The sequence below is a fragment of the Stylophora pistillata genome, chromosome 9 (assembly GCF_964205215.1).
Source record: "Stylophora pistillata chromosome 9, jaStyPist1.2, whole genome shotgun sequence".
NCBI lineage: Eukaryota > Metazoa > Cnidaria > Anthozoa > Scleractinia > Pocilloporidae > Stylophora > Stylophora pistillata.
The window spans coordinates 32,249,505-32,272,660 of record NC_142527.1 but is presented as its reverse complement, the minus strand read 5'-3'; the positions used below and the strand labels follow the sequence as shown (position 1 = coordinate 32,272,660).

At 38.2% G+C, this 23,156-nt stretch overlaps 3 protein-coding genes and 1 long non-coding RNA gene across 7 annotated transcripts; 3 read left to right on the top strand and 1 right to left on the bottom strand.

The window, feature by feature from the left end:
* Positions 1–1,982: 1,982 nt before the first annotated feature.
* Positions 1,983–7,878, top strand: LOC111336145 (nuclear receptor subfamily 2 group F member 5). 2 transcript variants are annotated; one of them, XM_022942181.2, is made up of 5 exons: positions 1,983–2,047; positions 2,157–2,236; positions 2,660–2,941; positions 5,042–5,710; positions 6,230–7,878. In XM_022942181.2, the coding sequence occupies exons 2-5, from the start codon at positions 2,230–2,232 to the stop codon at positions 6,478–6,480; spliced, it is 1,209 nt and encodes a 402-aa protein (XP_022797916.2). In that variant the 5' UTR covers positions 1,983–2,047; positions 2,157–2,229; the 3' UTR covers positions 6,481–7,878. The 2 variants fall into 2 exon arrangements, with proteins under 2 accessions (XP_022797916.2, XP_088590459.1); XM_088734333.1 differs by having other exon boundaries at positions 1,993–2,236.
* A 583-nt stretch (positions 7,879–8,461) lies between these two features.
* LOC111336146 (uncharacterized) lies at positions 8,462–10,696 on the top strand. Its single transcript, XM_022942182.2, has one exon. It carries the CDS (start codon positions 9,067–9,069, stop codon positions 9,745–9,747), a length of 681 nt encoding a protein of 226 aa, XP_022797917.2. The 5' UTR covers positions 8,462–9,066; the 3' UTR covers positions 9,748–10,696.
* A 2,340-nt stretch (positions 10,697–13,036) lies between these two features.
* Positions 13,037–18,835, bottom strand: LOC148724327 (uncharacterized). Its single transcript, XR_015992038.1, has 2 exons — positions 18,398–18,835; positions 13,037–16,107 (listed from the first exon to the last, which is right to left on the bottom strand). It is a non-coding gene; the product is annotated as an uncharacterized LOC148724327 (long non-coding RNA).
* On the top strand, positions 14,650–23,112 carry LOC111336165 (EGF domain-specific O-linked N-acetylglucosamine transferase). 3 transcript variants are annotated; one of them, XM_088734331.1, is made up of 18 exons: positions 14,650–14,747; positions 14,986–15,154; positions 15,623–15,723; positions 16,808–16,916; positions 17,085–17,185; positions 17,424–17,528; positions 17,614–17,720; positions 18,253–18,356; positions 18,835–18,927; positions 19,027–19,098; positions 19,206–19,292; positions 19,446–19,514; positions 20,072–20,130; positions 20,225–20,252; positions 20,386–20,477; positions 20,766–20,813; positions 20,945–20,999; positions 21,559–23,112. In XM_088734331.1, exons 2-18 carry the CDS (start codon positions 14,987–14,989, stop codon positions 21,742–21,744), a joined length of 1,584 nt encoding a protein of 527 aa, XP_088590457.1. In that variant the 5' UTR covers positions 14,650–14,747; position 14,986; the 3' UTR covers positions 21,745–23,112. The 3 variants fall into 3 exon arrangements, with proteins under 3 accessions (XP_088590457.1, XP_088590456.1, XP_088590458.1); XM_088734330.1 differs by having other exon boundaries at positions 20,024–20,130; XM_088734332.1 differs by lacking the exons at positions 14,650–14,747; positions 14,986–15,154 and having other exon boundaries at positions 15,690–15,798; positions 20,024–20,130.
* The last annotated feature ends 44 nt before the right edge of the window (positions 23,113–23,156 follow it).

Sequence of the window (23,156 nt, the reverse complement as noted above, 5' to 3'; positions counted from 1 at the left end):
ATAAAACCCACAAACTCCAAGTTAAACAATGGTGACTGTGTACTCAGATCATGTTGTGGCCTGCATGTGGGTCACGAGGCCCGCTTGAGAACAGCAGTGGAAGTCATAGCGCAAGCAGTTAAAGCGGGTTTCATCAGTCGATGGGAGTCTGTTTGAGTATTCCTCCCCATTCAGGAAAAATTATTTCTGAGAAGTTAGATTGGTCCAGTTAGGAAGAGGATCCGAACCGTTCGGCCAAATCAATCAATTTCCAAATTTTATATTTTCTTCCGGATTCTTTTTAGTTTGTTTCTTCAACGCGAACAAAACTCTTGAAGGACGGCCTTCTCTTAAAACTTGACCATTTTTCCTAATCAGTTGCTCATCGTACGTTCCCGTAATCAGCAACATTACGGTTCCAAATTTCTAAGTTTGACCGACTGCAAACCGCGAAATATAATAAAATGACGTTACCCTAACCAATCCGAACCGTCTGTTGATAACTATGCAATGAACATGGTTGCTTGAATTAAAGCTCTTTATTAAAACTGAAATACTTGGGCTTTTTTCGTATTTCTCCTCGCACCTAACCTCTTTGTTTCGCGTGGTGTTCTTGATCTAAACACCACTGACGGGGACGACACGGAAGGAGCCTAAAACGATTTTGAAATACGAACAAATTTTCTAAATTGCAAAGCGATAAAGTTGAAATTTGAAAGAAACCCTCCAAGTTGTGACGACAAAATTTGTGAAGATGTGCATAAAATATTTTTATTGTCGACCAAAAGACCTCGCTTAGACTTACTGTGGAAAGACCTACAAAGGTGTTCGTTCGATGCAAACCTTCTGAAAATTTTCGCCAACTTCATAAACCAGAAGACAAGAGTAATTCAGTATGTCAAGTTACGCTATTATTTTTTAGATCTCGTAATTTCCATCCAAAAGCAAAGTTGTATGTTCGGTTCAAGTGCAGAGGGACTTCTGCCTTTCGACCTGTTAATAATAAAAGCACGTCGTTCAGTGTTACCACCAACGCAGTCGTTCCTTGGGATACACGCAACGGGGAGAGTGACATTTCAAAGGTCAGCTGCGTTATAGACCGCAAATACAGCTTGACAAAAGAATTACGTATACTGACTTGTTTTGTTTCCTGAAACACCAAACGCCTAGTCCACGTGATACAAGGCAGTTGACATAATTATTGCAAGTTGCGACAGAATCAATATTGGCCTTTCTGTTTTGTTTCTTTCACGTTTGGTTAGAGTTTTCATTTTCTTTGTTTGTTTCTTTTTTGGTAAAGAAGGGGCAGTACGGGGACTGTAGCATAACTCTTCCTTTACCCTCTCCCTCTTAGTAGCCTTTAAATAGTCAGTCAGGTCAAAGTCCTCTTTCCTTGACTGCGCTGGCATAATAATCGTAAACACTTTATAGTGGAAAGTCACGAAGTTAGAATGGATATACACTTTAAATAATCTGTAAAATTATTCTTTGTTCTCATATATGGGAAACATACTTGAAGATCTTTCGTTGCAAGTTTAAATTTTTTTGAAAGCAGACTTGCATAGTGTTTTATTCTTAAAAGCCGGGTAAGGTATAGCGCCAATATTAGTGCGTGACCAGTTGACTTTGGTGGACTCGAATTGAATTTTTCAACGAAGTAAACATTTAAAAACGATGATTACTAAAATTATCTTTAGAGTTATAGCCATAGAATCACCATATTTCATAATAACATGGGTGTCGACCTTGCAGTGGTCTACAAACGTGAATAAAAATGCTATGTTATGTAATGGAGTTCGCACGCATATTTACCTAGCAAGGTTGCGCGTTGCGACACACGTGTTTTCTCACGTTTTCTCTATTAGAAGGTGTCGTGACTGCGATTGTGACCATATCTCAAACCTCTCGTTATTGGTGCAACCAAATTTTACCTTTATCTACTAACCAATCAGGATACTCGATAGTAATTGGTAGAATAGCCTTTGTCCTCGCGATGACCTTCAAGTGTTTAGTAGAGTGAAAGGTAAAAGCGTGTTGTGTAAGGGTACTGCTCGATACCTCAGCACATGTAAGGGAAAACGCGATACAACTCAGTTTCCGAACAGCCATTTACTCCGATTTTATGTTAGGCTGTTAATGTCTTCACTCTGCTCATTTTTTTTAAAACTGCCCTTTAGAGACGTTGCGTGTATCGGCGGATTTGACAACTCGAATTTACTGTTTCGTTGGATTTCAATAAGTCTGTGAACTATGACCGGTAAGTTATGGCGACCACAATGAACGATGTTTTTGGCTTTCGTTTCTCGTACTGATGCTCGCAACGTGCTTGTCGGTCATATATTTACTATGTAGACATAGTGTAGACAGGTGCCGAGTAAATGATAAGATTTCTTGTTCCTTCCTTCATGAAATGTGCTTGGTCATATTGACTGGAATTTATTTATCTACCTAGCATTTCCTTAAATATTTTCTCGCATATTTGTGAACACGCTTACGAATGAGTAACCTATTATCGTGTCTTCTTTGAGATGAAAAGTATCATTTGATTTCAATTCGTAAAGTTACTTGTAAATTTTCCCTATCCGTGGGGAGATTTGTGAGATTCTATCTTCAGATGTTCTCAAGAAATTCTGCTTCATCAGTTGCGCGCCGGTTCACTTTGTTTTTGTATGAATTGTAGATTCGTTCAGGGCCGAGTTCTTTCCACGGAGTCCAGTGCTTTCACCCACGGCTTTGAAACCAGTATGGGGAGACTGTCTTGTATGCGGAGACCGTGGAACTGGGAAACACTACGGCATCGTAGCTTGTGAAGGATGTAAGGGCTTTTTCAAGAGAAGCGTGAGGAAGAATTTAAATTACAGTTGTCAAGGGAATGGCGCTTGTCCAGTAGATAAAATCCATAGAAATAGGTGTCAGAGATGTCGCCTGAACAAGTGCCTCGACATGGGTATGAAGAAAGAAGGTAAAAAGTTGTAGGAAATATTTTAAGTACAGATTTAAGGGGACTTCGTCGGACCTATATCACTTTCACCTTGAAAGTTGACAGAATTTTTGCGAGAAATCGTCTCTTTATGTAACAGTAATGCCTCTCAAGGGTCTATTGCTAATGTAATTTAATTACTATTTTTATAATTTCTTTCTTTTGGAGTTTAATTCTGCGCTAATACATAAGCCTAGCTTTAGGAACTTAGTTCAGAATTTACCAGAAGTTTTGACGGCTATAACGTGCTGGATTCTGTCAGTTTCCTAGAGTCTGAATTAAGTTGTATTCTGGCGTTATTGAATTATTTCGTTTTACTTCAAAATCAACAAGTTTGTTAAAGTCAGAACTTAAAAACAAGGATTTGTTCCAAATTTTGAATTTTTCGGTCTTCGGCTGTGTTGTATATCCTGTGGCCCTTTAGGTTTTACTTACACGCGTTAGCGTGAGGTTTTAGCCAAGCGCGCGCAGAAACAACCCAAAAGAAGATCTTCTTGATGATGTATTCTCAAGAGAGGTTAGTTTCCTAAAATTACAGCACTTTCAAAGAAGCATTTAAGTTCAGGTCATTTTGTTGTTTTTCGCCTAGTTTGGATCATGTTTGACAAGCGAATTTGCATCTCACGTGTCTTTACACGCGAAAAACCGCTAGAAATTGGGGGTCACGTTTTTCATTTGCGTGAGTGCTGCGCGCGCGAGTCACGAAGTCGCATGAGCTAAGTAAATGCTAACAACACGAGATGAAAAGAAAATTGTCGTGCTAGTGAACGGTAAAGGGAGATCAGAAATTTGTTCTAAAAATGTCCTGGCACAAATCCATGTCTGTGATAATGTGAATCCCGTACCTTGTAACAGACTGAGGTTGGTTATGTAACAGTTCTGTCTTATGTGAAGTGCAGACGTCCTAACAGTACGCATGTACATGTTCAATGTTTTTTGCCCATAGCAGTAGCTGTTATATTCTTTTTCATTGGCACTTCTATTTGATTAGTAAAGAAAATGAATTCGAAATTTTCATTGGCACTAGCATTGTAACTTTATTAGCAATGCCCCATGAAATTTTCATTTTGCAGAGTTGTTGTTTAGATTGATCAGCCTGTATCTCTGTATAATTCAGTAAAAGTGCATTATTACATGCTCCTAATTTGGTTTAAAAATGGACGTTTCATAATAATCACTGTCACTCATCACCTTTGTTTTACTAGTGCTACATGTCATGGCATGTGCCCAGATAAGCATATTGAAGGATTACTTTTATGGTTCACTTACAGGGAAAATACCTAAAAGTTACATAATATAAAAAGGAGAAAACAAGGATGAAAATGCAAATAATGAAATTTGTGCTGTATTGTACAGGGCCAAGAAACTAAGTCTGGTATCACAGACACCCACACATAAATCTTGTACGTAATTCATGTTTTTGAATATCATATAGGCATATTCAATTTCTAGCCTTTTAATTGCTGTAACGTCAACTGCCATAAACTAAAAACATATTGCATAATGAATGCAGGCAGACGATTGGGACACATGTCACTGTACTTCAGATGATATTATCTGAAGATGATGCATGCACTACCATGTGAATTTCTCTTTAAAAAATCATTGTCCTTTTGATTACATAATGCCATATCTTAAATCAAGCGCTCACAGACCAGACTAAAGCATCTGAGTCTAAGTCGCCTGTTGTTACGGTAACTAAAAGCAAGTGTTTGAACTTGTAAATTTAAGAGCAGCACAGTACATGATTTATTGTAAAATTTGATTTTGTAAATGACAACATCTTACTTAGAGATTTTCATGTCACTTTTCCAATGGTATTAATGATGTTTTCCCAATGTAAGTTGTCTCAAATATCCTTATTTTTTGTGGGTGATTTGCACCCATACAGTTCATTATAGTTTTCTTCTTTTAAATCTGTGCCCTTAAATAAGAGTTGCCAGTTGTCTTGGTTCCCTTGCATAAGTATCTAAGCCCTGATGGCTATCAGCCTCTGTGTTTTGTTTGCTACTTAATGAGAACAGTAATAAAGGTGTTATGAAGCATATCCACATGTACTGAACCTCAGCATATTTGTTCCAGCTGTGCAGTGTGAAAGAAAACCACTAATAAAGTGTGCAGAGGATTGCTCTGGTGAAAATCACACAAGATGTGCAAGTCTGTCTCCTACAAATCAATCAATTCATTCAGTTTACCTGGAAAAAACAGAATCACCATGTCATACACCAAGCAGCCCACTTGCTTCATCACCAATAAATGGCACACTTCAAACATCTCTTTCTCAGTTCCTCTCATCAAATCAGTATGACTGCATTCTAAATCCCGAACATCTTCAATTTAAATTGAATCCTCCAACATTGGGTGTTTCTACATTATCCATGGAGTATGTTTATGAAATAGCCACTCGTCTTCTATTCTTGACGGTCGATTGGGCGCGTAGCATACAAGTTTTTCGCAATCTTGATAATAATGATCAACTTGTGTTACTACAAAGCACTTGGTCAGATCTTTTTATGCTGGGTGTCGCACAGTGTTCAAGTTCTTTCCCCTTGTCACCATTATTAACACTTGCGGCTTCACACATGGAACAAAATGAAGGAGGTGGAGATAGAAAGTCTCCTGTGCAAACCAAAGAACCAAACATGGTCGAGAAGATAATGAGTGTAAAGGACCTCTTGTTTAGTCTTGAAAAACTTGAGTTGGATTCTGTGGAGTATGCATTCCTGAAGACAATAGTACTCTTCAATGCAGGTATGCTAAATGCTTCTAACCTTTTCAAAGTGTATTTGTGAAAATAACAAAGTCATACAAGACTACATAACTGGAGAGTCTTTCTAAGTTAAGTAGGTTGTTCCACAGTCATAGAATCTTAGTGAGACGTGTCGTGCCAGATTCTTCCTACACATTAATTGCAAGAGCCACTACTGTACAATAACAGTGTCCTCGGTGAATTGGCGCAAGCACTGATCAATTAAATGATTTGCGGTTTTGAGTGTTACTTGGTTCCTTAAAGAAATGAAAACAGATTTTTCTGTGTAGGGCAATATGTTACAACTGTACAGGCTGGGTTCACGGGTGCATGTTAATTTGCTGAGAGTCCAGGTCTTTTGGAACGGTAATTGCCACGAAGAGAAAAATCTATTTGTATTTCTCAAGTAGAATGAATTGCTGATAGTTTATTAAATTTCCATTGCCGTTCTTTGTTTGATTTCATCACCTTGACCTACTTCCGGGTCAGTCTAATGCAAATGTTCCTTGTCTCCTTCGCAGACTGTTCAAGTTTAAAGAATCCCAAACAAGTTGAAAGACTTCAAGAAAAGGCTCACTGCGCCCTTAAACTTTATGTTGAAAAACAGCGCCCAAGCAATCCCGAACGGTTTGCAAAGATACTACTACGGCTGCCAGCTACGCGGGTTCTTACGCAGCGAGCTGCAGAGGAACTGTTCTTCTCGCCGTTGATTGGAACGGTCAGAATCGAGAGTATAATGAACAATATTATCTCAAACTCTTTAACATTTTAACGTGAGATTCGTTCGCTATCATCATAGTTTAAACTTAAAATTTCACATTATTATTTTTCGAATTCTCTGCCCATAATAGGGCTCTTCCATTACAGGCCTTGGATACTACGGGCGACGAACAGTTGTCTTTTGTGTGCTGGTATAACTTTATTTTTTTGAGAGCGTTAAAGTAATGGGCTCCTCGGATTTCTGGGTGTTAAGTCTTCACACGTTTCTGTTCTTTCACCTTTAAAAAGGGCATGGGACTGAAAACGTCAACGCGTTCCTATTCGTTATTTTTTCTGAAAGAGGGTTAAGTCGCTTAGCTTAAGGCAAATTTGCGCCAGCAAACTAGTTAAAGATAACAAAAATAGTGGCAGAACCAACCGAAACACAAAAGCCTGAAGGGGAATGGATTACAGCCGGATGCATGAAGCTAAGCTTGAAAGCATTTTCGGAATGGATGTCAGTTTGTCTAAAAGTACCACCAATCGTTCCGTCTTGTTGTGCTCGCAAAATGCCTTTGTTACTGAAACTGTAGCTTTAAGTGGGTAAGCGCTAGTCCTGATAAAGAAACAAGACAGAGAAAAGCAAAAACAAAGGATAGATAATGTCACACAACGCGTGTCCTCGACGTACGTTGCTAACGGTCCCGTAGATCCTTTTCCACTAGCACCCTAGCAACTAGCCTTTGGTAGTTAGGAAATTGAACGCGTCAAGGTTTAGCATACGACGTATCATTATGTTTACTGTGTAGCTGAGTCGATTTCGAGTCAACAAGTAAACGTTTGAAAAGAGAGATCATCCGGCAAATTCCCGATCACATGCTAGGTGAGGGTGATTTTCGAGCACAACTTACGACGAAAATTGAAATGGGAAAAATTCGAAATCAACTATCAGACAGTTTGGTTTGTAATTCCATAATTCATTCCCTGATTGACCCAATTAAGCCATATTTTATATTTAAATATGTGTAATTAGCCAGTTACTATCTGACGCCATAATGAGTTAAAACCAAAATCTGCCTCTATCTTTTCATTCGTCCGAAAGAAAAAGGTAGGTGTAATTTTTTCTGAAATATTCAGACAAAGCTCTATTTATTATGTTTAGAATCGTGTGGACAATTTGAAATTCATCTAAGTACAGCGAAATGCCAGGCGCGTTGCCTTAATATGTCCAGCTTGGGCAACTCTTTATCAAAACTGAATTATGCCGTTCAGGATGTCAGTGAATTACTGTGTTATTTATGAACCTCATCAGTCATAACCCCTTTTTTGAAAGGTTGAGTGGATTAATTATATTCCGCTCGAGTAAGAGTTGTACAGCTTGGTACAAACAACAGTAATAGAAAAAAATAATATTCTGATATTATAATTTTATATTTATTGAATATACCAGATGAATTTAGTTAGCTATAAATATTGTTCATGTTTTATATAACAATTGTAGTTGCTTAACCAGCCAAATGCTGTAAAATTTTGTGAATAGAGTTTTTTAGGTGAAGAAAATGAGACGTGTTCCAATTTAGAAGCATAAAAACAATGCGCCAGATTTTAAAGTTAGATATCTCTTAGATACAGAATAGTCTTGGCTAAATTTTGTGATGTCGTGCATGCGACGTAATCTCTCGAGTTTTTTTCGTGTCGCAGTATTCTGTTCTAAGAAGATACATTTGTTTTTTTTGAAGGTCCACTGAATCTCAGAATCGAGGTTAAGAGGAGATCGAAAGTTTTCATATTGAAAGGTCCGTTCCAAAGGGTAAGGAGTTGCTACTAGTCCCATTTCAGACAGTTGACACAGCCCTAGCGTAGTATTTACAAACCATGAAAAATATTGGCTTAAATGAATTGTTTTCGTGTTCTAGATGGCTTTTCCTTTTCATTTTCTCCCTACTATGCCCCAGGAGGTAGACTTTGCCTATTACGTCTAGACGATGATCACTCTAAGGGCATTTTTCAGGCTCAAAATCAAGAGAGGGAATTGGGGCTTGTCAGAAACCACAAAGTTTCCATCTCAAATGAAAGGCCGTACTGAATATCGCATAGAAAGCGGAAAAACCTAGAGAAGATTGATCGAACAAATACTGATGAGGGAGGATGGAGCTTGGCAATCCGTCAGACCAAAAAACTGCGATCGTCGCTGGCAAGTTAGCTATTACAACCGAAGATATTGGGAGCAAACAGGGTCTCGAAGTGAACAAAACCGAAATGTACAGGATTTTTTCTCTATCCAACTTCATGCAAATTCGAAGCGAAACGGAAACAAACACACGTAACCCTAACTATATTCGTATTCCTCTATTCCAGGCGATATTTTTCGTCGCTCAGCCGTTGCAACGGTTCTTAGGCCTTAAAGCATAGCATGATAAGCTATCGTTTGCTTGCTGCTGTTTCTTGCATACTAAATTGAGAAAATTATTCTTCAGCGCTGAATGTGGCACTCGTAATGGAAGCCGAATGCTTATTCCGCGCGCGAAGCAGGTAACACTTCTGTCACGCAACACATTGTAAGGTGTGCTTGTTACGTGTCAACAAAGTCGCGAACCTCTTGCGAAACGTGCTTAAACGCATTATCGTAAAGTCACAGTCGCTGAAAGGAAGACTTAACATGGATCCAAGCAGCTTTGAAAACATTAGACGGGCCGTCAAGGAACAGCACTTCAAGGATCGTAGGTTAGAGGCACTAAAATCGAGCTTGTCGTGTGCTTATGGATATCTATCAGGCGAGCAAGTCGCTCTTCTCATTACGGAATTTACGTTCGCCGATGCGAAGATGGATGCTCTTAGAGTTTGTGCTCCTCGCTTGTACAGCATCACTTGTTCGCAAGCTGCATCTGTACTCCGTGCTTTCGACTTCAAAGACCACAGAATGAAAGCCTTGGAAGCGATGTCGCCCCACATCACCGACAACGACTTATCAGCATTGGACAGCGCTTTGAAATTTGCCGACGAAAAGAGTAGAGCAAGGGAGATTCTTATGAATCGTCCGCAACCAGGATTTCCGCCTCAACAAGGGCCATACCCGGGGGCGGGGTCTCCTGCTCCGGGTTTCCCTGGGATGCCAGCACCCCAACCTGAAGCCTACCCACCATTTGGAGGAATGGGACTTCCAGTGGCAAATCCTTATGCATATCCTGAACCTGGAGCGGCTCTCCCACCGTATCCAACTGGCACGGCCCCACCTCCTCCCCCTGGTGGCCTTGGAGCTGTGGTGGGTGGAGTTCTAGGTGGCCTGTTTGGACCTCATCATCCACCCCATGGAAATCATCCATACCCGCCTCCACGTTGAACCGGCAGAACATGTGTTTAGTTTACTGTTCTTTTTTAGGACTGTTAAATCAACTTAATTCTCACTTCAAACTATTCCAGATAATTTCAAGTCGAGCTGGCTAGCATAAGCAATGTTTGCTATACTACTTTTCGAGCCATTTACAGAGGAACACCAATAGCAAGATTAACAGAGGAAACCAAATCTTAAATGTTTTTCTCAATTTTAAACTATTTTCAAATGCAGCGAATGACATACACAAGTGCCTTCGGGATGGTCAACGAAATAGCGGTACGAACCTCCACCATTATGTTTCGATCCTAAAATTGTTTGATATTTTACATGACTTGTTTCATCTTAGGATTTCTTTCGAAAGAATAATCAAGTCTTAGGGAGAACACATTTTTTTCTGGCAGTAGTCTATCTTGGCATTGGTGCTCCATTGTACTAGAACGAAAATCACAGCACAGCATAGAATTTTTTTTTCTTAGAATAAGTAAGCATATGAAATGAAACGAGATCGTTTCACATAACAGCAAACGTTATTGTCATGCGACGATTGGAAAAATTCACCGAGAAAGCCTATAATAGCCACAAGGCAACTGACAGAGACGGTTTTGCGCAGAGATTGGTACCAAGTTCCTGCTGAGTCTGCGAAATCGTTAATTTTTAAGACACACCTGTTTCTTTTCAGAGGAACCTGTCCATGAAAGAAAGTCAATGACGTATACGTAACTAATTGAACTGTTTCTTTCCCTTTTTTTTTTTTACTCGTTTAAAGAAACACTTTTAAACGTCTTCGTTAGCTCTATCCTCGTGCATAGGCATGTCTCCGAATGTCGCTCATGTGATTAGTACAGCCGCTCAAGTAGCCTTTAATTGTTCGAATTTTCATTCACCATAAAGAAGTCTAGCTTTCTGAATAAGAGAATAAAGCTGATATTGTAGTAAACGATTGGTTTTTATTTTACTCTTTTCTGTGCTTAATTTGGCGTACGGTACCAACTGTACATGCAAGAATTTTGTACCTGCCAGCAATACCTGTTCAAACATTTAGCAAATTCTTCGGGTATTGTGGGGGATCCGAACTTCAAGGACGATAAATTCGACACGCTGAAGAAGTCACATTCTTGATTGTTCCAAACGAGCTTGTTCCTCAACTTACTTCTGAGTTTCAGTTTCACGAAGGAAAATCCAACTTAGAAGTGAAGGAGGGGGGACATTAGGGCTTGCGGTATCGGACAATTTTCCACGCGATATTTCGGTAATTTTAATCTCGAATTATGATATTGTGATTAAAAATATCGTCCAAGTCCTCCGCCGTTTTCCGGTTTCAGATTGTTTCAGATACAGGCTGAAACAGGACCTCAAACAGCATTCAGATCCTCTAATCCGACACGCGAGTTTTAATTGTTATCTCCGTGTTATTTGCTCTACCCGCAACAAATAGAGATGACATCGAGTCAATATGACCACTTTCATATATGGCTGGATTGATATTAATAATAATAATAACACCTTTATTCAGACACGATAATGTTTAAAGCTGAACAGCTTGTGGGGTCGTGTGTAAATGCAAATGAACTCTAAATTAAATAAATTCAAATGATGAGGGTTTTTGAGGAGAGGGGAAAACCGGAGTACCCGGAGGAAAACCTCTCGGAGCAGGGTAGAGAACCAACAAACTCAATCCACTTATGACGCCGGGTCCGGGAATCGAACCCGGGACACATTGGTGGAAGGCAAGCGCTCTCACCACTACGCAAACCCTGAACTCTCTTGTTTAAATTTGAATTAGCCTTTCGGGCCTCGTTCTCCAGTTTAAAATTCAAAAGAACGCATAATCTCAAGCGAGGCTCTATTTGAATTTAAACAAAAGAATATCAATCCGGCAGCCATTCATGAAAGTAGTGTTTGACATTTATTTTTATAGCGGTATTTCAGTGTCCAGAACCCCTCTCCCCCCACTTCCCCTACCAATTTCCCCTGCATGAAGGTCTGTTCCAATAGTCCTTTATACAGTTGTGGGCTTGGTGGCCAAGCCTTTGACCAGGAGTGAGGCTAAGGGTGACCTTGTTATGAAACAGATTTTGCTCCTTTTCAAATGCAAATTTCTTTGTTGTCACGCTAACTAGATACTGGTCTCTATCACAACAATGTCACCCTCAGCCTCATTTCAAATCAAAGGCTTGGCAGCTAAGTACACAACTGTAAAATGGTCACAATATCACATGCGAGCAAGATGCGTCCATATTGGGAGTATTTGCTCTGACGAAGACAAACTAAAAAACAGCCGTCGATAATGAAGTGAGATAAGGTAAAATAGTTATTACAATAATAATAATAACAATAATAATAATAATAATTTCAAAACTTAAAACATTACAATAACTTCGCGTGGGTATTGTTTTTCCCCTGGTACATTTCCAAATTAGTTGACACGGAATACATCTGTTAAATTCGGTTCTTTAGGATCAGACTCGTATCAGATCCAAACTAACTTTGATAACAAAAACGACCTACATATAAAAATCGCGAAAGCAACTACTAGTTCGTATTGAAAGAATTTAAAAAAAAAACATGCATCGAAATTATCCTTATAAAAGTAAATTACATTAAAAAAATATATGAGAAGGGAAATGACACTCTTACTCTAAAAAACTGTAAAAACAAATTTTAAAAATGTCTAGCCTATATTTGCCATAGTATTGTTAATAATAATAATAATAATAATAATAATAATAATAACAATAATAATAATGCAGTAAATGGCTTGAACCCGGGGGTAACATGTGAAGGTGTAGTCTGATCGTCCGGGTGAGTGTAGTCCTGAGAAGGACTGTTGTCGGTGGTAGTGACTGACGTTTCGACAACCTGTGCGGAAGTCATCATCAGAGTCAAGTGAACGATTGTTGTCAGTAGAATGTTCTTATTCCAGTTCGTGTGAAATGATCGGTTGGTTTTGCCATGATGTTATTGGCTGTAAGACTCAAGTGACGTAAGTCGGTCGTGATCGGTCTGTTTCGATCTGTCGGTAAAGTTAGGTCGTTCTTTTTCGGTCTTTTGTGATGTTTATGTCGTGAATGAGTCGTTTGTATGGAGCGGGTAGTTGTTGACATCTGTTTAGGGGAGTCTGTTCTAAGTTAGTAAACCACCTTTCCAGCGTCAGTCGTTGAAAATAGTCAGTGCTGTAGGTTAGGCATTGCGCAGTCTCAGTCAATGTTGTGGTTGGTAAGTCGATGGTGTTCAGCAATATGATTGCTGACATCACCTTTCCTCGTCGCCCGTCTGTGTTCAGTCAGTCTTGTTGTGAGGTTTCTGCCAGTCTCACCGATGTAGGAGGCTTGGCAGTCGGAACAACTGATCTTATAAATCGTTCCCTGTCTGTTCCTCGGTTCGTTCGTCTGTTCCTCGTTCCTTCGGTGAAAGACAAAGACGAACCGAGGAACAGACAACAGTCCTTCTCAGGACTACACTCACCCGGACGATCAGACTACACCTTCACAATAATAATAATAATAATAATAATGATAATAATAATAATAATAATAATAATTAATTATTATAATAATAGTAATAATAATAATAATAAAATAATAATAATTTTAAAAATGATTAAAAAAGCGAGGGAATTTCCTCGGAATCGACTGCAAATGGAATCGCGACCTATATTTCCCCCTTCCACGGATAGTACCCAAACCCGACCATCACCCGTCTCTTGGATCTTACGCTTACTCTAGTTCAGGGCCAAACCATATCTGCTTCCCGATAGTCCATTTTAAAAAGTGTTATATTGTATTTATTGTTTCTATCTCGAGTTCTTTTTTTTAGTACACTGAAACAAAGCAATTGAAAAATGGTTGACCGAGGAAGCCTGACAAAGATGTGTTGAATAAAATAATGATAAAATATAATAACGACAGGAATGCCAGACAGGCGCGAAAAAAGATTGTCCTTTACACTGCGCAAAATCACCTGAAGACATGATAAATTTTTCGTGATGGTCCGTTTGTCCCTTACCATACCCTGCCTTTAGCTGGCTTCCCTATGCTGTTATGACTTTAGACACAGCGATGTGATGGTGATCTGTCCTCGTGAGGTATGGTATTCCAAGTCAAATCATCGCCGATCGTATGTCACAGTCAATGAGTTTTCATGGTTTTTTTCGGAGGCCTGATATTCTGGGAAGTAGGAACACTTCCGTCATTATTATGATTATGTAAAACTAAGACGTGTTTCATATATGATATCTTCGCAGTTAGATACGTTAAAGATAACATTTCGTCAGAAATTTCCACTTGTAATTCAAGCTCTTGCTGCCTGAATTATCTGGACCGCTGGATAACCAGAAAATTCAAAATGGAATTTTAAAAATTATTGTGTGACAATACTTAGTTCTTATTAACCGAGAGGGAGGTATGTATGGGAGAATCTTGACCGAGGTCGCCAGTACAGACCGAACGCGAACGCAGTGAGGTCTGTACCAGCGACCGAGCTCGGTTAATAAGATGTTTATTATATGGCTTTGTCTTATATGTCAATTTTTTATATCCTTTGTACCTTTTTTTTCCAGACCGGTCTAGGTGCCGGTCTGGATGGTAAAATCTAGACCGCTTTCAATATTGATTTCAGCCAATCAAATTCGTGAAGTCGGTAGTTCCCAGTCCTTGTGAGACAGCCATAATAAGGCTGCGTTCACACTTGGTCCTTGAGAGCACGGTGCCCGAGTACGATTCTTGATGAGCACTAATGTGAACACACCTTTTTTTCAAATACTCACGCCAGAATTCGGGCACTGTACCCACGCACGAGCACAATGTCGGCACTGAGCCGGGCACTTATCTTTGGAGTACCCAGTGTCTGAACACAGCATAAAACTCCATATCACGTGAATGAGATATTTCTTTCGCGCCCAAATAGCAAGCTAGATACCAGTGTCCCTCCGCTGAACGGTGTGGAATGGCGGACGAAACAATCAAGAGTTGGACAGTATGATCCGTCAGTGGAATACACTTACTAGCGTGAGTATCTTCGTCCGTTGCCCATAAACAAAAGGCGACTAGAATACGCGGCCATATATATATGATATGCAGTGTAAACTAGAGCTCCTGCAGTGCAGCACAATGTCTGAAAAAGTACCTTGTTAGTTCACATTGAAAAATACATCTCTAATTTAATGATTTATAAAAATCTATGACTGACAATGAAGGAAGGAGATAAAAAAAAGCTTTTGCTCCTTTTACTCTCCTCTTGTCACAGAATGAAGACCTCTGTTACAACTCTTGTAATGTTCATTTTATTTATGGACTTCGGTAAAGTTTCTTCTGTCTGGGATCTCCAAAATGTGAATGTTCCATCAACCCATGTTCCATATTTTCGAAGGAATAAAGCCGGTGAAATAGGACTCTGTAGCAATGGGGCTTGCCAGGTAAATATTGAACTAAAAGAGTTGTTCTACTGAGTGTGATGTACTTTCTATAGTCAAATTTAAACTGTATGACTTACCAGAGTAACTCGCTTAGCCTGTAACCAATGATATCTTACTTTCCAGACGTCACCCCAGTTGGGAATAGGAGAAATTTTCCATTAGACATCCAAAGTAGATTATCCTCAATTACACTGGCCTTGCTTAACTGGCAATCTTTCTCACTTATCAGATGTAAAGCTTGAAATGTTAACTTGTTTTTTTTTTGTTTTTTTTTTTTTTGCACTTTCCAGCATCTCGATCAATGGCCTTGAACCTACTTTTAGTTCACTTAGTTCACTTCCATATTTAATGTCACTTTGTTCCTCTGAAGTTCTCAAATGTTTAACTGTAATAAATAAATAAGTAAATAAATAAAGAAAAATTTTTAGATTTAATACTGAATGTACCTAATTGAATATTTTTTCCAAGGATGGGGAGTCGAAAAATATGCCATGTTGGGGATATGAAGATGATTGTGATCTGCTAAATCAGTTTTCTAAGCCATACTGTGTTCATCATCATCAGCCCTGGTTGGTACTGGTGCATAATTTTGACATCCAGTGTCATAGACTGAGAAAATATAGCTTTTAGTTACTTCTTGAGATGTGAGTCTTGCCCCAGGAATGTTTAATGGTCCCCCACCTGCCTTGCTTAGTAGTTCACCAGGAGTTATAGAGAACATATTGTCAGAGATAAACTTGAAAGATCTGCATGAGCACTCGGGTTATTTAAAAAAAATATCTTTTCAACTGATATAAAGGAAAAACAAAGTCCTTTTACATGCACTGAAGACCTAAAATGTTGAAATTCATTGCAGATCATCTTCCCAAGTAGTCGTTTCTACAGACCAGGTTGCTTTGGTCATCCTTGAAGATCTTCAAACTTTATCCTGATGACTAGCATCTAATTTCTCCCTAAGGTTACAAGAATAAAAGAAATGATCACCAACTGAAGAAGTTCTTGATTGTTCAACAAGTTTTCCTTATCAGCACCTTATAAAATATATAGAGAACAGTATGGAGAATATGCATACTGTATATCCTCTAATAAGCCCTCTCATTAGCTACCCCCCCCCCCCTCTTTGGAGAAGGAATTCTATTAAGCCCCCCACCCCTCCCCCTCAAAAGACAAAAAATCAACATAACACTCCATGTCAGTAAGCACAATAAATTTATTCAAGTACTGTGATTTAAGTTTGTCTTTTAAAATTGATTATGATGATTGACTGATTGATGTTATCATGCTGGCATCAATAGAATATAGTATATGGAAATTACAGAGTGATTCTAAGAATCTAACATGGCTAAACAAGGTCCATTGAGAGGGTTAAATCATAAAATTGACTTCTAAATTAATAAACCCCCCTCTAATGAGCCACCCCCTTATAGTACCTGAAATAAATAAGCCCCCAGTAGGGCTTATTAGAGGATTTTTGGTAAAAATGTTGGAGTGTAACTGATTAAGGCCTTCATTGTCTTCACAGGAAAATGACTGCACTTGTTTTGATTTTATGTAAAATGTCTTTATATGGGAAGTGTACTCAATCAGGTGACCCTTTTTTTTATATGTTGCTACGTATTTGCCTGTAATCTTTGTACAATCATTTTGATTAAGGGCTGAAACTGTGGAGGATCAAGTCCGGTTATTTTGGGAACAAGGAGATTTTGGCTACATCAAGAAAATGAAAAGTCAAGTTATAGATTTATGTCAACCCAAGGAACTGGTATGAATTGAAATTTATTCACTAGATCACGATTTTTTGCTTTAAAATTAATAATTAGGTTCAGTACAAGTACAACATGTATTTTTTTTTGAGGTATTGCAGTGACATCTTAGACTATAATTGAGCTATTTATCACCATTATTTATTTGTATCTGAATTGATTTATAGGATGATTCATCATTGACCTGCACTACTAATCTGTGGTACTGCCGTGCAACAAACATATATTTTGATTTTAAAAATTTTAACCCGGATACTACCAGTGACAGGTTAGCCACAGTGTACCAGTCCTATAGTTATGAGGGTCAGTTCATTATTTTGTTATCAATCAAAGGCCAAATTTTGATTTACTAATGACTTTTTGTGGCAATGTTTAGTATATCCTACCTCAGTCTGTAATTCAAGATCACTTTGAATTGTCATAAAATATTTTTTTTTTTTTTAATGGAATGCCTAAGTTTAAATTATGGCAAACAGTTTTCTAAAATTATTTATGCAATGATGCAGGTTTCGTGGAGATGTGTTGAAGGAAGGAGAGGTTGGAGGTCACTGTCAATTTAAGAAAGACGTACACAAGAATCAGAATAAAAACAAAAGTCCTCTGCAATCATGGTGAGTAGAGGGCAAAAAAAAAATTGGTCTATTTTAGGTTGAGGTAGAATAGTTAATCACTGTTCATTTTTTGTTTTCTCTGCAGGTTTGCTGAACTAGAACACTACACATCACTTTCTGTGAAACCCATCCAGGGTGGACTCTGTGATGTTGTTGTAAATAGACCAACCATTTTTATGAAATTGGATGCAGGTACACATTGAATTGAATCTGTTATCAACTGGACCAGGCTGTGCAGTTATGTATTGGCTATGAAAAATCAAAATTGGGGGGTTGAAAAGTAGTACACAGCTTATCATATAGGTACAGTGAATTTATAGATGGCTTTCAACTAAAAGTAGAAGATTTTGATTCTGATTCAGGTAGTTTAGATAGTTTAACCTTTTGACCTTTAGAGTGACCAGAGTCTAATTTCTCCTTACAATATCACTCCTGAAACACACATATAGGTCATGAGAATACAGGAAATGATCACCCACTAAAGAAGCTACAGACCTGATTTTTTTCTCTTTGTCAACACCTTAGGAAATGTATAGAGAACAGTATGGAGAATATGCATACTGATGTCAAGGTTTAAACTGGGTCCATAGAGTCTACCATTCTGGACAAAGCTGTATAATTTAAATCTTGTACTATGATGTTGTTCAGATGATTGTCATTTAGTGCACTCCAGACAAATAAGCTTTGCAGTTTGGATGAATTTGTTTTGATTTGATAATTTCAGGTATCAACTTGTATCACCATTTCTGTGACTTTGTTAACCTATATGTAACTCAGCACATGAATGGAAGTTTTAGCAGTGATATCAATATTCTTATGTGGGACACAGTAAGGTGTTATTTGTATTCTGAAAATCATAACCTCTTTACCTCCATTTCATTTTTCCAAAATCCCATGATTGTTCCTCAGCAGACATAGAAAACCTTTTATTCGCAACTGCAGTTGAAATCCAATGTTGGATTGATGGAATCCCTCCTCATATTTCAGGAAAAATAATTATTCTGGAATATTCTCCACCTGCTTGTATGAAATAAAATTAGAATTCTTTGGCATCTCACTGACCATTCTAACTACTCATAAGTTCTCACGTAGTAAGGTTATTTACCTTACTGCCACAACTTTTTCAACTTCAGCCAGAGTTCACTTTAGAAGTAAATAATTGTTCTCTCATGAATAACTACACATTTGATAAACTCTGATACAATACAAAACACATAGATTAGATAAAATTGACTAAATTTTGGTACATGTAGGCGCTCTCTAACAGGGCAGTGCTAATTTTCCTCGTCTAATCTTGTTGTTTCAGAGTTCTCTTCCATATCGCGATCTCTTCTCTGATACATGGAAGGCATTTACCAAGCATCACATCCTAAGGTTAAGTGAATATGCTGGAAAACAGGCGAGTCTGGTATAACATGAAAACGAAGAAGTGCAAACACTTTAACATGACATGTAAGAAAGAAATTGGCTGCTCAGTGTCACATTTTTTTCTTCATAGGTTTGTTTCAAAGATGCTGTGTTTTCATTCAACCCAAGAATGATTCGTGGGCTTTACTATAACATGCCATTGGTAAAATAAACCTGAAATTTATTGAAATGCTTAAAAGTGAAACTTCACATGATTATAATCTGTTCACTGGTAACATTTACAACACTTATGTTCTTTTGATCTTATAGGTTCCAAGTTGTGTTGGAAGTGGTCTTTTTAAAGCTTTTTCAGAGCATACACTACATCGACTTGGTATAACACAAGATAATCATAGAGTGAGTACACTGTGCGTGCATTTAAAATCAGGTAATTTAGAAGTTTATTCACCTGGCATTTTTTGTATTAGATTTTGAATTGATTGACATTATTTTGCTTATTTTTTGTATTTCATGATTTATTTATTCAATGTCCCTTTTTAATTTCTCTAGGAAGATGAATTTAGAATAACACTGTTAGATCGAAGCACAAAATATCGCAGAATTCTAAATCGAGATGAGGTATGAAGGAAATGAACTCATTTTTCTGGAAAATTTGTGCAGTAACTTATTTGCAAGTCATTATTTATTAGTGCAATGCTGTCGATCTACTGCAATGATTGTTGTAATTTTTGAATTTTTTTTGGTGTTGCATTAATTTTTAATGAAAAGATAAAAGATAAAAATTTATAATTGTGCATTTCAATACCTTCATTTAATTTAATAAAACACTGTTTCACTTTGATTCCTATATCCACTAAATTGTATCTGTTAAGTTGTCATGGAGAGGTGACTCTTGCCGGTATAAATCTTGTAACCCCAGTCTCCTGAGGCCTAGTTGGTATAGCATTACAACTACCGTATTAATTCATCTATAAACCATGCAATTTTTTCGCAAAACTTTACCAAAATCTCGAAAATCTGAGCTAGGAAAGGGGCCCTGGCTTATACTTCCTGGCTTTTTAAATGTTAAGCTTGACTCCTGTCAAAACTACTCTCTCAGACTGAATTTCTTTTTGTTTCATCAATAGATTATCAATATTCTCATGGTTTTATTGTATGTTGTTTTGAACATGCAGCTTGTGGGTGCTATGATGAATGTTCCAATGTTTAAAGTGAAAGTTGTTGATTACACTTGGTAAGTCACAAGGGCTCATTTTTCATTGGCAATTTCCTTTAATGCATTTTAACAGCTTGATTGATAATTTGTTTTGCTTGGATTTTTTTTAAAGGAAAATTCCATTTTTGGAGCAATTAAAGGTGTGTAAACTGTCAGTTTTACTTGAAATATTTTTGCGTTATTTTACACAAGAAGTGTTAGTATAATTTATGAAGTATTTTCGGGTAAGACACTCTACGCTCACAGTGTTTGTTTGTTTGTATATTTTTTCAGATAACCCATAATTCCGACATATTTATTGGAATGCACGGGGCAGGCCTTGCGCATGCGCTGTTTTTACCGGACTGGGCAGTGCTTTTTGAACTGTAAGTGTCTTGAACTATACGATCACTTACCATTATACAACGTGGTGGGCCACTAAAAAACGGTCGTAATGCGTTCTTAATCTAGATCCGCCTGCATTTTCCAAAAAAGGAGGAGAAAGGTAAAAACGAAAATGGACATCATCGCCCTTGCCTCTTTCCTTCCTGTTAAGGCCGAATGTTGGCGCCTGATAGGAAGAGTCTACCTCAGTCTACACTGGTGTTAACAATACAACGTTGCTAGTAAAACGATAGTTGAAAAAGGCTCACAATTGATTTATTTTTACCCAGGTATAACACAGAAGACCCTGCATGTTACAGTGACTTAGCGAGACTAAGGTATCGTAACGATGAACTATTACTGTAACTACATCAACAGGTTATTTTATTTTAAAGGTCCTTGCTATTTTTGATCTGATATTTGCGTAAACCTTTCGAAGGCAACTACTGAACGTTCCTTTTTTCACCAGGGGTGTCAATTACATCACTTGGGAACACAAGGAGAAACTTTATCAGGAAGACGAGGTGAGAATCGAAGAATCGTTCGTTATTCGACGGACTAGGTCAGGAAAAATTTACCTTTCTGTAGCTCAATCTGCACCCAGGAGGCTTTGGACATTGTTGATGTTAACGGTATACAGGTTAGACTAAATAATTTGGATATATCAACAAAGTTGAAATGGTGAATTGGCCACTGTAACGATTACAAAAGCTGACGTTTCGAGCGTTAGCCGTTCGCTCCGACGAAGGGCAAACACTCGAAACGTCAGCTTTTGTAATCGTTACGGTGGCCAATTTACCATTTCAACTTTGTTGATATATCCAAATTATTTCGTTACCCCCACCGACGCAGCCCCAAACAGTTTCTTTCGAAACTATCAGCCTGTACAGGTTAGACTGTTCCAGAGGGCAGCCCTTGCGCATGCGCAATGTTCCAGAACCCTTAGTTTCAAGGGACAGGGTAAAAAAAAGTGATTGGTTCAATGGTTGAGCACCCGACCGCGGAAATCTCTGATTTTTCAATGGAAGTGATTTTTTTTAGCATTTTGATGAAATCAAAAATATTTTATGGTTATTTTAAAAGGGACATCATCCGACCTTAGGAGCTCATGCTAAATTTACAAATTATGCCTTCAATGTTGACGAATTCATGAGGTTGGTCTACAAGGCGGCAGATACAGTTAAAGAAAGCCGCCGTAAACTGCTGAACAGTACTCTAAGTAACCTTCCAGACGACGGATCTACCAGCAAGTTAAAAGACGAGCTGTAAGTTGGCGATATGTAGCTTTGTTAGAGACAAAAAGGTTCAGTACATCAGTATGATATGAACTTCCGGTACATCAGTATGCTATGAACTTCCGGTGCGTAACGGTTTGTCGTGAAGAGAATTGTCAATGGTAACAGTGACAGATGTCTCCACAATGTGAGTGGAAGTCACCATCAAAGTTAAAGGAAGAATTGTTTGTCGGGTGAATGTTATGACGCTGTCTCGTATAATCGGATCGTTCACTTTTGCCTCGGTGTTAAACAACTGGCAGATAAAGTTAGCGTTCGGCAGTTTTGATCGGTGATGATCTTTATAAAATCCTAAAGGTGACGAACTTTGCCCATACCTCATGGGTTCTTGACACAGGTTACCCGTCCGAGAGGGGGGAAGGGGGGTTGAGGGAAAGGGGGAAAGGGGGAAGGGGGGAAGGGGAAAGGGGGGGTTGAGGTATAACCTAACCTGTATACTGTGTTCATGTGAACGCTTACAAACAATTTTCCCTGGACGAGATACCAGAGCATCACACGCAACCCCTCCTCCCCACCCCCTCCGGCATTTTGTCAAGTTGCCTGTCAGTTAACCGGTGCCTACCATTTGTGCTGTTTGGAGAGAGGCTGGAGGAGTTAAATGACGTCGTCGAGTTGCAAAGGAACACGGGATCTTGTCAATTGGCTCTAATATGATCTATTTCATTAATTTCAATCGAGCCATTTAACAAACTTAGAAAGTTAAACTTCTCAAGTTTCTCTGAAAGGTATCGTATTTCTTAATTAAAAAATTTAATTATCTATCAGCGATGTTTCCTGGTCTATTTAACTACTGACTAGGGTAATAGATGTATATTTTTTTTCCAAATCTGAGCGCATGCACGCATTTAAAACTAGATTACATTGGAAAAGCAGCCAGGATTTTATTGGGTCAGCTAGATTGATATTCTTTTGACGTATGGCTGGTTAGATACTAAGCCCTAATTTTCAAAGGTTCCGCATGAATGATGAAAATTATAGATGATACTTTTGTCGTGAATCTTAAGTAATTTCTCTTTAGTCTTAACATTTCTGGGGTTGTCGTCGAAAAAGACATTTTAACCTCCATCGTGGTTTAAAAGATACATTTGTACTGTAGTTTTAATGTTATTGCCCTCATTGCACCTGGCACACATCTACTGATTTGCATATATTCGTATTGATATTTTGTTCTATCTTATCTAAACGCTGGACTTGCTGTTTGTCAAGACTGATAATTTTAATTCACGATGAAGTTTGCTTTACATCAGAATACAGCAAATATTATGCCACAAAAAGATTCACGATGATGAATAGTACTATATTTTCCGTGTTGGTGAACAATAAAAGCTTGTCGCTACCTCGATTGTTCAGTCAGTTGTTTTAATCTGCCTTGACCACTTATTCTTT

Coding starts and splice junctions, on each gene's coding strand:
- LOC111336145 (XM_022942181.2), top strand. Junction 2,942..5,041: donor CATGGGTATGAAGAAAGAAG/GTAAAAAGTTGT, acceptor TATTTGTTCCAG/CTGTGCAGTGTGAAAGAAAA. Junction 5,711..6,229: donor AATAGTACTCTTCAATGCAG/GTATGCTAAATG, acceptor TCTCCTTCGCAG/ACTGTTCAAGTTTAAAGAAT.
- LOC111336146 (XM_022942182.2), top strand. CDS start 9,067: ATGGATCCAAGCAGCTTTGAAAACATTAGACGGGCCGTCAAGGAACAG.
- LOC111336165 (XM_088734330.1), top strand. CDS start 14,987: ATGAAGACCTCTGTTACAACTCTTGTAATGTTCATTTTATTTATGGAC. Junction 15,724..16,807: donor GTTCATCATCATCAGCCCTG/GTTGGTACTGGT, acceptor ATTTTGATTAAG/GGCTGAAACTGTGGAGGATC. Junction 18,928..19,026: donor GTGAATATGCTGGAAAACAG/GCGAGTCTGGTA, acceptor TTTTCTTCATAG/GTTTGTTTCAAAGATGCTGT.